At 40.7% G+C, this 15,348-nt stretch overlaps 1 protein-coding gene across 2 annotated transcripts in view; it reads right to left on the bottom strand.

The window, feature by feature from the left end:
• The window catches only part of L3MBTL1 (L3MBTL histone methyl-lysine binding protein 1), a 370,013-nt gene that overhangs the window by 202,447 nt on the left and 152,218 nt on the right, over positions 1-15,348 (bottom strand). For both annotated transcript variants that reach the window (XM_078650498.1, XM_078650499.1), the window contains exons 8-9: positions 14,346-14,450; positions 1,651-1,786 (exon numbers count right to left, since the gene is read on the bottom strand). In XM_078650498.1, coding sequence (XP_078506624.1) covers positions 1,651-1,786; positions 14,346-14,450 — 241 coding nt within the window. The remainder of the gene's footprint in view (positions 1-1,650; positions 1,787-14,345; positions 14,451-15,348) is intronic.

Here is a 15,348-nt window from a genome sequence, read left to right as displayed (position 1 = left end):
TGCCGAGTGATTTACACACATAGGGCAAGAAACATGTTGACCATGACTACACACATATAGATACCTTCGACCATTATAATCAGCGGTATCCCTATTCTGGTTTTAATTGAGACGAGTGGGCTCGCAGATTGAAATTCATTTTGGAGCACTACCTCACCTCATTTTATTTCTCCACATATCACCTCACATCTACACCACTAGCCCCCCACACGCACCTCACCTATAGAGCTTGGGAAAAGATCTCCGACAAAGAGCCCCTCATAGGGTGCCCCTCAGGCATTGCAGCATCGGCCTGATTAGGAGCAAGCCCTATGATGAAGCATGACACCCAAATGGGTGTGTGAGTGCCTCACTTCCCAAATTGGGAGACACCCACACTCCACTACGAGTAAGGTTGTTGACCAACCTAGCCTCCTTAACTTCTTTCCCCACCCTACAAGAACTGCCTACTCCTTGTGTGCTACACTGCTCCTGAGGTCTGCCTGGCATGATAATATCTTATGGTGGATCATTTTAGACTGAAACAGTGTTTTTTTTTTTACTTCTATTAGAAAGGTTTGACACGATGATTTGATAGTTATGTGCTCATTCCACTCCCAAGAAGGTCGTTTCAATCAGTTTAATCTGTCAGGAGTTTATTTTGTATTCTTTTGGGCCTGAACGTCTTCATGTTTGTGAGAGAGGGCCAGCATTTCTTGAAAGAAACTCTCCTTTCTCGCATGAATGTGGCCACTGATGACTTCATCACAGTTTCTTCTGAGTGGTATGAGCCTTTATGTTGGCATGTCAAAAAAACATATTACACTTTTAACACCTGGTAAGTAAGAGCATACCCCAACTATACAAATAAAAGAATAGTCCTACAATTTACAATTTAGTGCAATCTGGTTACGTTCTGCCACTGATTGTGGTACCACTTTAAATCCATTTATACTTTTCTTATGGTGTACAGGCTCATCCACATAATTATTAATTCTTAAATATGTCCAATCCTATGGCTTTTTATTGTTTTCTCTGGTTTTGGTCATAACTGACTTTGGATATCCATTCTTTCTCATGTTATGCACAATTCACTTTTCTCTCCTTAGTTCCTCCTGACTAAGGGGTGTGCTGGTAATGGGGTGCATCCATGTTTTTCTTCTCTTTTACCTTTTAAAATTGTAATACTGTTGATTGTTTGTTGGCATTATTCTATTGCTTTTTTCTACAGCCCTAAGGAAGTCTAGTAGACAAAACACGTGATGGCTGTTTTTTCGGATCGAGCATGAAACAACTCTTTTGTTCGTGATCTAATGCCTGGTCTTTGAATTAATTGCATGTACACTGAACACTTGTATAAGTTCTGTGCTTTGCTGTTATACTGGGTTGTATCTAATAGATCAGAACATTGTCCAATCCCTGTACGTATTTAGAAAAAATACATTTCTTTGTATTTTATAAATTGAATTTTGTATGTATAACTAATGTTTAATCTTTGAAAGATATACTGTAATGAATTGGAATCTTTTTTGTAACTTAATGTCTGATTAAATTAATATGGTGTGCTCCAGACAAGTATAAAACATATCGTAATAATGTACCACATGTAAGGACCATCACCTGATGGGAAGTGCATGCTGCTTTACCGATTCTTTGCTGTACCCATCTTACCTTTTGGGGGCTGCAGTTTGTGTCCTGTCCTCTCGCACCACCCCGCAGGATGAATGTTCGGAGAGTCAGCGTTTACCCAAAAGTCGTGACATTCGGAATAGCCATCAAAGTGAAGGCGCATCCTGTAACCGCAGACCTGCATGCGTGGAAGGAACAGGGTACGGGTGGGCAAGGAAAAGGGTGTACAAGGATAGTGAAAGAAAGGAAAAAATGGCGGAAAGTGAGCAGGGAGAGGGAGAGGTCAAAGCAGGACCAAAGAAAAAGAAGAAGGGCATAGCTCAAAGAAATACAAAGGAAAGGAAAGCAAGGAGGGAGGAAAAGGAAAAAGAGAGAGAGAGGCATAGAGGCTGTAAAGAATAGTATAGGAGACAGAAGCAGCAAAGAACTGGCTCTTCCTATACAGACATTCCTGTTCTCCTTTTTGTTTTCATTTTCATTTCTCAGCCTTATGAAAAACTATTCTGAGTATGCAATGGGTCCTCTTTAGTGCTTCCTGGTTTCTAAGGTAGTCAGATCATATGTATACCCGAATTGCTGTTGGTTTTATCCCTTTTCTTAATGACTTTGCCTTCACAGTAGCCTCCCCTATTTTGCATCCTAGTCTTCAGCCTTATGTAAGTTTATTTTTGTCCTTAAAATATTCTTATTCTTAATTAAAAGAGAGAAACCTTGAAGGGTTCCATTTTAGTGCATTCAGCTGGGCCATGGTAGCTAGAGGCTTTTGTCACTCAGGTAAATATGTTACAGACATGTAATAACGTTTTAGATGGGAGAAACCACTGTGGAGATTCCTTGTAATCTTTTATCCTTTTCCTACTCTAGCCAGTAGAGAAGTGTTTTCCTAACTGGTGCCCTCAAGAGCTGAGAGAATGTAGTTTGTTGTAAGGCTTTACATAAGGAGGCCTTATTGCTGGAGGAAGGCTTGACTGTGTTTTTAATTGTTATAGACGATTTCAAAGCACATTTAGGAGAGGTCAACAAGAAGTAGGAAAAGCCTTTCCCAAACCAGTTCTGAGAGAATGTACCAGTCCAGGGCAAGTTGAAAGTTTGTCAGATTTCAAGGACTACTGTTCGACCTGGAGTCAGGGTACCCCACTTAGGAGAAGTAATGGCATCTCCAGGACAGAACCACCCTGACTGCCATGCTACAGGTCAGTATGCTGCAGTACAAAACTTTAATCAAAGTCTTTAGACCATGGGCTGTGACCTATTCTTTAACCTTCTTGAGTCCTAGGTACCTAAGCCCAAGTGTTACACAGGAATATTTTGGACATTATTTCTTTCTTGACTTGTTTTTTTATTCGTATTTTTATCATTTTTATTTTAGATGTAGCATAAAAACATTTAATAATACTTCTTCCATAAATTACACCAATTAATTACAAGAATCAAGATACATACTATACATAATGACTTGTTGAGTTGAAGCAGCAATTATATCATGTGACATCCAGTCAGGGCATGGTAAACCCTCATAGGCGCTGGATTCAAGGCCAATCTAGTATATTTAATATTACTACTTTGAGCACTCATGTTGGTGTCCCCACCATGCACTCTCTCCATGTTTCTCTCCTGTTATTGCCAGGAAAGACCACTCTGAATGTCTTCTAGCTATAGCACCAAAGGCTGAACTGTTACTTTGCTTCCTTTTTGTGGACATTCTTTTCCCCTCAACGCATGAATTCCCCTATTAGTCTTCTATTACTCAATAGCCACGTTTACATGAAATCTGATTAATTTTAGTTTAATGAAATATTCAGTGTTTTTGTCACACTTTTATGTGCACTGTTTTAAAAAAAAAATCTTTGTGGTATGACTCCCTTCTTCATTACCTCTTTTTACCACCAAGCAGACCAGCAGACATTCAATTAGAAAAATTGATTCTGAGGATAACCACCATTGTGATACGACAGATTATTTCAGCAGCAAATGTAGGAATTCATGGACTACACAAAGAAGGTAGGAGTTTATCTTGGAAACATTATTCACAGAGGGTTCAGAGTCTGGTTTCCTGTGAGGATACTCTCAACAAGCATACCTTTTGAAAAGGATGCAGTGAAGACCCAGAGGTTAAAGAGCCCAACATAGTAGGATCTCAGCACTGTAAGCATTTAAGCACAGCCATTTCTGCTGCATCCAGATTTGGACCTGCATTAGCCAATCTAAGAGGTGTTGACTATTTTCCTGATTGTTAGGTGAGCAAAATGCATTGTGACTAAAAACAAATTTTCATGGATTTACTCCAAATTGGACTTGGAACATCATAAATGAAGTGTTTGTGATATGGAACATAAAAAATGGAATACACTCAGAAATTGTTTATTTGTAAAGAAAGAGACTACAAGTGAATAAAGGCACAAAAGATATTCAGAACAACGAATAGACAAACGTACAAGCAATGATGGATTAACTGAAAGAAATGTGAGATATTGAGCCATACAGCAAGTGAATTAAAGGGGTGACCAGTGGATAACTATCCACGGTGAACAGATGTTGATAGCAAATTCCGCCATTTAAAAAAAAATGGTATACAAAGGGGATTGTTACCATATACACCTACCACATTTTATGTTTCAATAGTTTTTATTGGAGTATTTTACATGTGAAAGCATAGAAATAATGCTTGCAGGAACCGCCGACCAATGTGGTCAGTAACAGCTCCCTAAAACCCTCCAACCCACACTCTGCACCAAGTGAGTGGAAGTTAGAGTGTTGCAGCATACTCATCAGAGTTAGGAGGAACGGACATGCCTTAGCATGATAACTATGCTCTGTCTAGTAGACTTAAATTGCAAAGCTTCTGAGGGCATGCCCCCCCCACCAGAAGTCGAAGATCAAGTAACTGAGGACTGGGTCCCAAAGTTTGTGTAAGAGTTGGAACATGTCCGCTATCTCGTGAACGATCTTTTTGTGGCTCAACAGGAGCCATAGTTTGTGAAGCCTGTCTTGGTAAGTGGGGGTAATGAATTTCCCCTGGGGGTAAAGAATTGTGTACTTTGTGGCCAGAAAGAGGTGGGAGATGCCCATTTTACAATTAAGGGGGTATAAACCCTGAGCAGATCTTCCCAGGATGGCCAATTCAGGAAGTTTGTCAAATTCGCAGTCCTGAACCTGGGAGATTGCTTGGAATATGGTATGCCAAAAGGCGCATAGCAGTGGGCAGGACTATAGGATACATAGGGAGGTACCAAGGTCTCCGCATCCACGAAAGCATGTCTCTGGATATGCCGCATTTATAGTGTGCAGGCTTTGGGGTGTGAGGTGCCAACAATACAAGATTTTGTATAGAATGTCCTTACCGTGCACGTCTGGTGAAATTAGTGTTGTGAACAAATGCTTCATGCCACTGTTTAGTGTCTAGATTAAGTGGTAGATCCCTCTCCCAGTGTGGTTGATATGGTGTTTTGCATGGTGTTGTCCGGGCATTAAGGAGCCTGTAAATATTGGAGATCAGTTGCTTATGGGAAGTGAGGCATTGAAGGTAGTTTTTGAAGTGCGTGAGTGGTCTGGTGGCCACCACTTTGACAATGGGTTGGGAGATTCAGCAGTGAAGCTGAACATAAGGAAATTGTTCAGTTCTCGGTATCCCATAGTATGGCTTAAGTTCCTCGAAGGTCCTTATTTGGTCTTCCATAAAGAAGACGAGATAGAAACAGCCTTTCTGCCTCCATATGTGTCAAGCTTATGTATGCTGTCCCGGAGAGAGCTCTGGGTTGTCTAGGACAGGAGTGAGGAGAGAAGGGAAGGAGGTAAGGCCCTGCTTAGTGCCAATTGAGTCCCAGATGCCTAGAGTGGTGGCTCTAGTGACAGGGGAGAGGTATAAGAGTCTGTACCTTGAGGCTTTGGGGATCCACAGGACCCAGCCAAACGGTCTAGAGGCAAAGATACTGGTTCAGGGGTTGGCACTTTGCCCTTTAACCCATTTGATTATTTAGCGTAGCTGGGAAGTCCGATAGTAGTAGAGCAAATGTTGTTCCCCCAGCTCCCCCTCCCTGGGATGGCCGGTGCATGTCTGGAAGACTAATATACAGTGTTTTGCCACCCAAATGTAGGACATGCAAGCAGCTTGAAGCCGGACGATGTCAGCCTTAGAGACAGTCAGAGGAATGGACTGAAAGAGGTACAGGATGCTAAGGGGATGTGTCATTTTGTGGCCCATGATGCATCCCACAAAGGAGAGGAAGAGATTCTTCAAAAAGAGTAGAGATGCCTTGATTTCACATAAGAGGGATTCAAAGTTGAGAGAGGCACAAGTAGAGAGCGTTAGTGTCTGGTGAATCCCCAAATATATTGCAAAGGAAGATGTCTAACAAAATTGTGTCGATGTGGTAAGGATCTCCTCCATTGCCCCCCCCCCCCCCTCAAATTAGGGCCTAGACCTCCAAATTTGTCATATTAATCTGAACACGACTATTGCCAGGAATTCCTCCAAGAAGGGGATTAATGCTTGAAGGGAGTGATGGAGTTCCTTAAGGGTTAGTAGGGTATCCTCTGTCAATGCAGATACTTTGAAGGTGTTGCTGCAGAAGGAGATACCGTAGATTCGAGTCCCTGATACTCTGGAGAAGGGATTACAGGAAGAGAATGAATAAGAGAGGAGACAGTGGGTAGCCCTGATGGGTGACCCATTGGATGTGGACAAGGGCCGATAGGTGGCCAATGACCATCAGCTCCTTACTCTGTCACCAAAGCGTTCAGGTACCGCAACAGGCACACTCCAGTCCACCCTGCTGAACACTTTTTCAGCATCTAAAGACAGGAGGGCTGCTGCTCTCCCCTTCCTACGGACAACGTGCCTACCACATTTTAGCTGACTTTTATTTAATGAAGAACAGAAGCAGGACTAATTCAAAACCGCACTGGAAACTGTGGCTAACAAAGGAGCCTATATTATGGGCCCTGTTTCATTTTTTTGGTGAAAGATTGGAAGGAAAGTCATGTAAAATCTCCATGTTTACCAAAGGGAGTTTACAGGCATTTTCAATAAATTATTGCAACAGAATAATACCACCAATCAGCTCAGCTGACAGCAAATGTTTATTTAAGGATTTCAGTCTGACAGTGCAACACCCTCTTCTGATTGATAGCAGAATGAGAGACCTCTGTGAATCTGGCTCAACCACCAGTCTTCAGTGACACAAATAACACAGATTATTTGTGCCTTCTACCTCTAGCACCAATTATTTGGGTCTGCTAACTGGCCACATTATGACATGTCAATCCGTGGCTATGAGGGATTGATTCACAAGTGACGAGTTGCAGACAACATCTGGGAGTTAGACCAGACCATCACCCCATAGCATTTGCAAGCAGGTTCACCACAGTACCAGGATAGTAACAGACCAGATCTTGGCTGAAGCATCTGATGAAATCAGCTCCTAGACACAGCCTCTTTAACTTCTACTGCATTCAGCATTTATATGGAGCCATTAACTATGTTCCTTACAGGCCATACTATCGCTATATATATCAAGATGACAAAGATATACAGTTATATTTGAGACTACGCTGCCTTCTTTGATAAAAGAACCCTGAAAACCTGTCTACCGAATCTTCATTCTTAGAAATCCCAAAATATGCTGGCTTTGAATCCCGGAAAAAAAAATCCTCCACTGATTAATTGACATTACCAACCAAGCAACTGGCTCTCTGAAATGCAATCAATTCGTTTTTCTCCAACAATGTTTAGCGTAGTGAAATCTTTGGGCATATGGATAGACAACCAGCTTAACATGGCATCACAAGTGGCACACACAGCTTCAGCATCACAAGCCACTTTATGATCAATAAAAAATTAAAGCTCCTCTTTCAAACTTTTGATTTGACATTGACCATTTGCTCTCTTGTTGTGTCTTGTATTGACTATGGCAACTCAGATCTGAGAGTTCACCTTAAAGCCCTACTGGAGTGATAAAAACACTTATTTACTCAGCTGCCAGACAGGTTTCTGACACTAATAAATTTGATAATATCCCTCCATTCTAAAATATCTACACTGGCTTCCTTTACAAGCAAGAACTACATTTTAAGCTGCATGTATTATTCAGAAAGCCCTATCTGAAAAACAGCCAAAATACCAACAAGGCGTATTACAAATTTCTGGTAGAGAGAAGGGGTTAAGAAGAAAACCACTTAGAATCCAAACAGTTATCTAAACATTGACTGCAAATCAGTCTTTTTACAGAGCAGCTTCGACAATCTGGAACTCAATTCCAAAAGAAATTAGATGCACCAGGGATATGCTGGCTTTCTGGAACAAACTGGAGATGCATATTTAGCCTAAAGCTTACCTAAGTCTCAATCAATTACTCTATAGACTCTCCTAAGTTTTGTCTACTCACTTCTTCATTCTCTACTACTTCAGTATTTATGACCCCCCCAAGTTCTCATTTATTTTCCTCCCTCTTTTTTTCCCCACATGATAAATGTTACTCCCCTCTAAACCCTCTAAAATGTTTAGACATTGTAAGCCTTTATGTCAGCTTTACTCTCTTTGCCTGCATGTTTTTTTGTCAAATCTCCATATCTCATTTTTTTGTCCTAATAGTTTGCCTGTCAACATCCCTGACTACTTACCTTCACTCTTCAGTTATGTAATCGATCTCCTCCCTTTGGTGCTTCATTCTCAGAATATTCAGTGCTCTCCCATCCTGTAGTGCTTTTGCTATAGCATCTCTTCCCCAAACCCACTTTTCTGCTCTTCAACTCTGGCTCTTATGTCTCGCATCCAGTCTTCACTCCTCTTCTGAATTCGATTTTGACTTTTTGGAACCCTTTATCATACTACAGCTACATTCTCTCGTTTAGCACACTTCTGATTTAAATTGAGTTCTGATTGCACATGATCATGTTTAAAATGATTTGATTACGTTTAATTGTATTGTTTTATTGAAAGCTACTTATAAAAGCATGATTTTGTTCCTCAATTTTTGGTTTCCTGCCAAGAGTTCTGACAGTGCCTTGTAATGTTGTGCTACATAACAATATAAATACATAAACAAATAAAAGTCTTCCAAATCCTGGGTCATAGGGAAGGGGCATTAAAAGACTCTGTTTCATACCCTAGCTCTCTGGTTCAGACACTTTGCTGAGTTTGACTAATTATTGAGCTCCTGTGTTCCCTTCATGGTGATGTTTATAAACCCTGAACCACATGCATTGTACAGGTAGAGAGTCACTTCAGATACATTTCACTGTTAAATATGTCCACATGAGCCAGTGCATGACAGAGAGGTTGACAACTGGGGGGCTGACTTTCCAGATTGAAAACATACAACATCCTGGTTATAGGGCCTTTTTAAGCCTGGTATTAGCTCACGCCTTTTGATTTTACTACAGTGATAAGTATAATATACTTACTAAAAGGGGCTTTTAGCCAGAGAGGTACAAAGTATCCTCCATAAAGACTTGTTCATACTTGTCAAAGGACAGACATTTCGTGTTGCAATTGAGCAGATGAGGCATAATGCATAAGGAAACCTTATTGTCAGAAAGTCTTGGATTTTTAGTAATCAGCACCTTGCATGCGGGCACATTTCAGCTATCACTTGCAATAATAAAGAGGCAAAGGCAAGTGTTGGTGGCTTACTGTGTAGTACATGTAAACGGCCCATTTGGCAGCTCTGCTGGACAGCAGTTTGCTTTCCTCATTGTGACATAAAACTGCTGCACAGGCACCCAGTTTCATACATATTTTGAGGTTGCTGAACTGGAAGTGTGTCTTCCAAAGGATGTTGAGAAAACAAATGCAACAGGATGAAACAAAGTAGAATAATATGTGGGGTGAGCAGTCGCCCACCTCAAGGAAAAATAACACTAACTTCAGGGTGAGCCCCAAGGTCACTATATTAACCTTGGATCGACCTACTGGTGGCTATGGCACAGAGAAGAAAATGGTTGTGGTAGTTCTTTACCCTAACTCGTGTATAATGAACACATAAAAATTACAGGAAACCAGAAAACAATTCACCACTCAAGATTTGAATAAAATTAAAAAAACTGAAATTTAATTTCCATAAGTAACACCGGCCTTTTTAAATGCGATTATAAATCAAAGCATTAATGGGTTGCAATGCAGCAGCTCCAAACATTGGTAGTGCATATAGTATTTACAGTGCTCTCAGTGTGAGAAGGAAAGAAGAATGGGGCAATGGTAGTGAATTGGTACGAGTTTCTAAACGTGAACCAGCCCCGTATTCCCACCATCTATACTTTACCAAAAGTGCACAAGGATCCACTCAAGTTACCGGGACGCCCAATCATTTCCGGCTGTGGATCGCTCCTTGAGCCGGTCTGTAAATATGTAGACTTCTTCCTCAAACCACTCGCTGAAACAACCAAAACATATCTGCGAGACACCATGCAAGTCATTAATCTGGTGGATGACATGTTTTTTGATAAGAATAAACAACTATTGGTAACTATAGACATCGTATCACTCTACACCAGCATCCCCCAAAACCCAGCTTTGGAGTCTAAATGGGGAGAAAACCGAGGTTCTGGTCTTTGGTAGCCAACAATCTATCTGGACCCATTCTTGGAGGCCACGAATGCTTGACAATGTCCCTGTCCCGTTGACTCGGCAAAGAATCCTGGTGTCCCACTTGACAACAAGCTGTCTTTTAATCTTCAGATTAATAAGACAGTCTTGTCCTGCTTCTGGGTCATCAGGACCCTTCGGAAGATATTTGCGTTTCTCTCTCTCCCTACGCATAAACAAGCAGCTGTGGCACTGATTGGGTCCAAGATGGATTATTGCAATTCACTGTACTTGAGCATTAACAAGGCATCCATCCATAAGTTATATTTTAACCAGAATGCTGCAGCAAGACTTGTTTTGGATCTTCCAAAATACCATTCGGTCTCTGATGCTATTCGGATATTGCACTGGCTCCCAGCAGAGAAATAATTGTGTTTAAGGTCCTATGCATTGTTCACAAAGCACTTCACAACTCGTGCCCGGAGGGACTTATACAGCTTTTCCAATGTTATATTCCCACAAGACAGTTGCATTCTGCCAATAAGAATTGGCTGGTTGTTCCTAGGTTTAGGAGGGCAAGATGGGGAGGAAGAGCCTTTGCTGTGGCAGCGTCCATGCTTTGGAATACTTTCTCCATATCCATCTCTTGTTTGGAGGCACACCTTCCTTTCTGTAAGGCCTTGAAGACCTGGCTTTTTGCCCTGTAACTATTTCTGGTAGAGGGATACCGCTCTTGCCCTCTGGCAGAGTAACTGCTTTAGCGACTTGATGCCCTCAGGCATTTGTTCGCAATTTATAAGTAGGTCATTCATTCATTCAACTCTAAATCCAGACCTTTGTAAAATATACTGGCTGGACTGGCACCCTCCACTCTTCTCAGAGGAAGCAGTCTCAGGATCCAAGGGTTGCCAAACCATTGTCAACAGTTTCATATCTACTCCTGCAAGTAGCAGAAACAGTTCTACAGAATTAGTGAATTTATAATGATAAGCATAGGGTCTCTGTTGAGAGGACTCCTCAAGATGAAGTGTAAACAAAAGTAAAATAACTACAAAGGCAAAAAACATACTATCGTTCCATTTATTAGCAATTCGAAAAAAAATGTTTCTGAGGGTACAACGGCAGTTAGGGCTTACTGTGCCTCAACTGTAACAATTTGAGGTACTATACCATTGCTGTTATGGGACCAGAATATTGACACAATCTATCCAGATAACCGGGTACTTCATCTTAAGAACTTGAGTCTCACAACAGAGTGTGGTTGTGCAGCCAAATCTTACTCAGAGAAGCAGTGTGAGATTACACATTCAGGGGCATATTTATGACAGCTTTGCGCCATGCTTGATCATGCAACGTAGTACATGCTTGACACAAACCTCCAAGTCATATTTTGAAACCACACAAACCCACTTTGCGTGGCTTTGACTAGCTTCAAAATATGGAGTAATGCAACGCAGTGCAAGTTGCTATGTTGTATTCCTCTGCGCAAGGGAGGCATTCCATGGGCGTAGCAGTGGGTGTTTCCACGCAACTCCCATGGTTTTTGACACCGTCCCAGATTTGCCAAACCTGGTAAACCTGGGAATGCACCAGGAGAGGCATTACAGGGAAAAATATCTTAATTTTTCCTCGTTACTTCCTCTTTCTATGTGTGCTGCATTCTGCAGCAATATCCGCTGTCAGAATGTAAACCGCAAGGTCATTCTGAATTGGTTTGAGTAACTCGCGGAGTATTCCTCTCAGTCTGAACCACATCGCACACCCCTATGGACAGCATTTCCGACATCAGGATCACAATGTCGATTTCCAACAGCCTTTCCACGTTGGCATGTCTGACATGAAACGGCTGTCAGAAAGTGATTTTGGGGAGCCCTGGCAGGTCCCCCTAGGCCTAAGGCCTGCGGTTGCTGTCCGAGGGGGTACCTAAGGGACCCCCTGTAGAACCCTGCACCTTGTGTCAGGCACCGTGGGGAGCCTGTGACAGGGTGCAGGGTTTTCCGCAAACACCCCATTTCCCCTTAGGAGCCTGTGTTACTTTCGGTTGTCGGGCGGAACACGAGCTCCCATAGGGAACAATGGGACTCCAATCAAACGGTGTTCGGTCGCATCGTAATCCGTCGGTCAGAACCGCCGGCTGCAAGTCGGTCGGTCCAGATTCCAAGTTGGTGTCAGGCGGAGGCTTTCCCCCCAATATCGTAATGAACCCCATAATGTAGAAAACATATTCCAGTTATTGTGGGGACTCTAGAGACTTTACATGGCGTATGCCATTTTACCTACACTTCAGTATAGGTAAAAAAGAAATATGACCCCAAAGTATAAATTAAGTTGCCACACCTGTAGGTTTCTCATAGACAAGGTTAAAAAGACTGGAATGAACCTTTGCAAAATAGGGTGCACTTTGGATGCCCCCGACACCATAAGCCCATGTGATATGACACAACAATAACATGGAAATCTTATCAGTGGCCACAGGAATGTCGGACTCACCCAAAGAAAACAATGCACATGGCTGTCCAGAAACATACAAGAGTAGAGTAGCCAAATACTATATTTTACAGAAGAAAACTGCTGTAAGAATTCCGTCAGTTCTTTCACCCTTTTTAAGATGATAAAAAGAGCTCTTTATCCTACTTTGCTCCCCTGCACTAACCATGTGTCTGGAAAATCTATATGAGTCTAGGTGGCCACATTTAAAAATATTCTCTGTCAAATCCTTGGGTTCATCTTCAGGAGTGTGAACCACATTTTTACCTGTAGCCAACCTACTGGCACAGATGTTCAACAAGGCAGATTTGTTGGTAAACTGCAAAATGTGCAAATGGAAAAGGACAATCTATGGCATTAAATATGAAATTAATTTCCTGGCACACCAAGGGCACACTGAGGGCATCCCTGTGGGCCTCTATTGCTGCAAATTAATTGGGAATATCTTAGCGAAGAAATAAAGTTACAGGAACTCGTTTTGAACCCAGAGTGAAAGAATTTAACTTCACACTGCTTTATCTGATACAACAAAACAGCTCTATATAAGTTAATTATGGAGAAAAGTCTTTTAACCTCTCTCCCAAAATAAAACTATGCATACTCAAAACCTTAATCTTAGTACTTACCTTACCCCACCAATAAACCTAAATGTAATCATCAACCTAATATCAACCCCTCAACTTTCGCCTAACTCTACTGTAATACTAGCCTCCACTCTAACACCATTTGAAATACTTAGGGGTGACTTTCACGCTGGGTGTGGTCCACCTCATTGTATGAGGTGAAGAGATCACTTTCAGAGAAATTGCAATCAAGGCTACTGGCTGCCATGTCACACTGGCAGGACCAGATTTTCTTGTATTAAATAAAATACCCATAATGTGGTTTGGCTCTGAAATAAAAAAAAGCAATGACTTTGCCAAGCAGGGAGTGTTATCCCTACACATATGTGTGATTGATGATTTATGCTGTCCAGGTCTGGGCATGGAAGTCTGCCAAAGGAATACCCTATTGATGATGGGCTGCTAACTAAAGGTTTCAGACAGCAGAGCCAGCTGAGACACTGCCATCGGAAACTGAGAAGTTCTAGCACCTCTAAATGGGACAGGGTTACCCAGAGGAAAGCATCTACAGAATTTTGTCACACATCCTCAATCTGTCAACCTCAAAATATCCCCCTTATTCCTCTAAGGCATTTGGTTTAAATGTTATTTTTGTAACTGTAACCTAGAAAAAGGTTATTACCAATAGTCACCATTTAAAAAATAAATTCTGAAGTTGTTATTGAATGTCCTGGAAACTACAAAGTGAGACCTACAACAACTCTGCAGGATTCAAGTTTTGCAGTTTAATGAGATTTTGAAGCTATGGATTGATCATGAAGCAAAAACTAGAAAAGAAAGGATTGGGATGCAAGGGTGGATATGGATTAGCTGCACTCATTGATAGCTGGGTGCTGCATTTCAGGGTTTTGGGCATTTCTCTTAAGCACAAACTTAAGCAAATACTGCTGGAATTTACTCAAGGGGTTTCAGTTGGACATGTCCTCTTCATGGTTGACAGGTCATACAGAAAAACACAGTATGATTGTTGCTGCCTTCAGACAGTAGACACCGATAGGACAATGGGCACATTTAATTGGAAATAAATAATGGATGGTAAACAAAAATGTATAGATTTATAATGGCTACAGATGAAGAGGGTAGCAAAGAAACTTAAATGTACTCACCTCAGCAACTGTTAGAACAAAATACATGGACGGGTGTTGGGGGTCAATGCCTTCCAATTTCATGCCAGGCTTGAAGCAGTTCTTGCTCTGAGTAGCAATCTGGCACTGAGGAAGAAAATAAAGAAATTAGTTGAAGTCTATCCCATCAACTAAGAGAGCATTGGGGAATCACAAATGGTTCCAACTCTCTTCTTTGTCCTGTACATTGTGTGCAGACCCAGTGAATAAATAATATACATAGGTAGATCAAAACAGATGGTTTACCTTCTCTGCCTCTAAGTAAACCAAACTCTGCCAACAGTTGTGAAAGACACTTGTATTACTGTTAGGAAGGAAGGCCTGATTCAAGAAGATGGGTGCATGCATTGTCATGTGAAAGGACATGGGAGGAGCATAACCCACATAACTAATGTGAGAAACAAAAGGATCCAGCAGGGAGTGCCACTGATCTCATGTTTATAGACAATAACAACTCATCTTAATATTTCTAATTAAAGGATGTCTCATAGGTGAATGACAAGAATATATTTTATAAAATATCAAGTTAGAAAAATATTGTCACTATAAAAATACAGAAAAACAGAATATAGAAGGTAAGAATTTCATTTTTATGTATATAATTTTTAGAAATATTGTTGCATATAATTACATTTACTGTAAAATTGTTGTATTAAATATTGTTTTTAATTAATTTCACATATATTAGTTATAATACAAATGTTATCAGTTAGTATTATTAATAGAATTCTTTAATTCTTTATTATAGTTTGTAATTTTAAGGTGTTATTATGACACTTTTATATTTGATTAGAATTTTATACTTTAGTAACAAATAGTTGGATTTTTAGAGATATGGCAGAAAGTAATTTAAAATATAAATTATTGTTTAATTTTACATTGATATGTTATAATAATTAAATATTTAGTTTTGTATTTACTTATCTATATTATTTAATTAATTGTTAGTTTAAATATTTAAGTGTATTTTATTGTGTAATTGTAT

This window comes from Lissotriton helveticus, chromosome 7 (genome assembly GCF_964261635.1).
Source record: "Lissotriton helveticus chromosome 7, aLisHel1.1, whole genome shotgun sequence".
Lineage (NCBI taxonomy): Eukaryota > Metazoa > Chordata > Amphibia > Caudata > Salamandridae > Lissotriton > Lissotriton helveticus.
The sequence above is the reverse complement of the archived record's forward strand: the minus strand, read 5'-3'. Positions and strand labels throughout refer to the sequence as shown.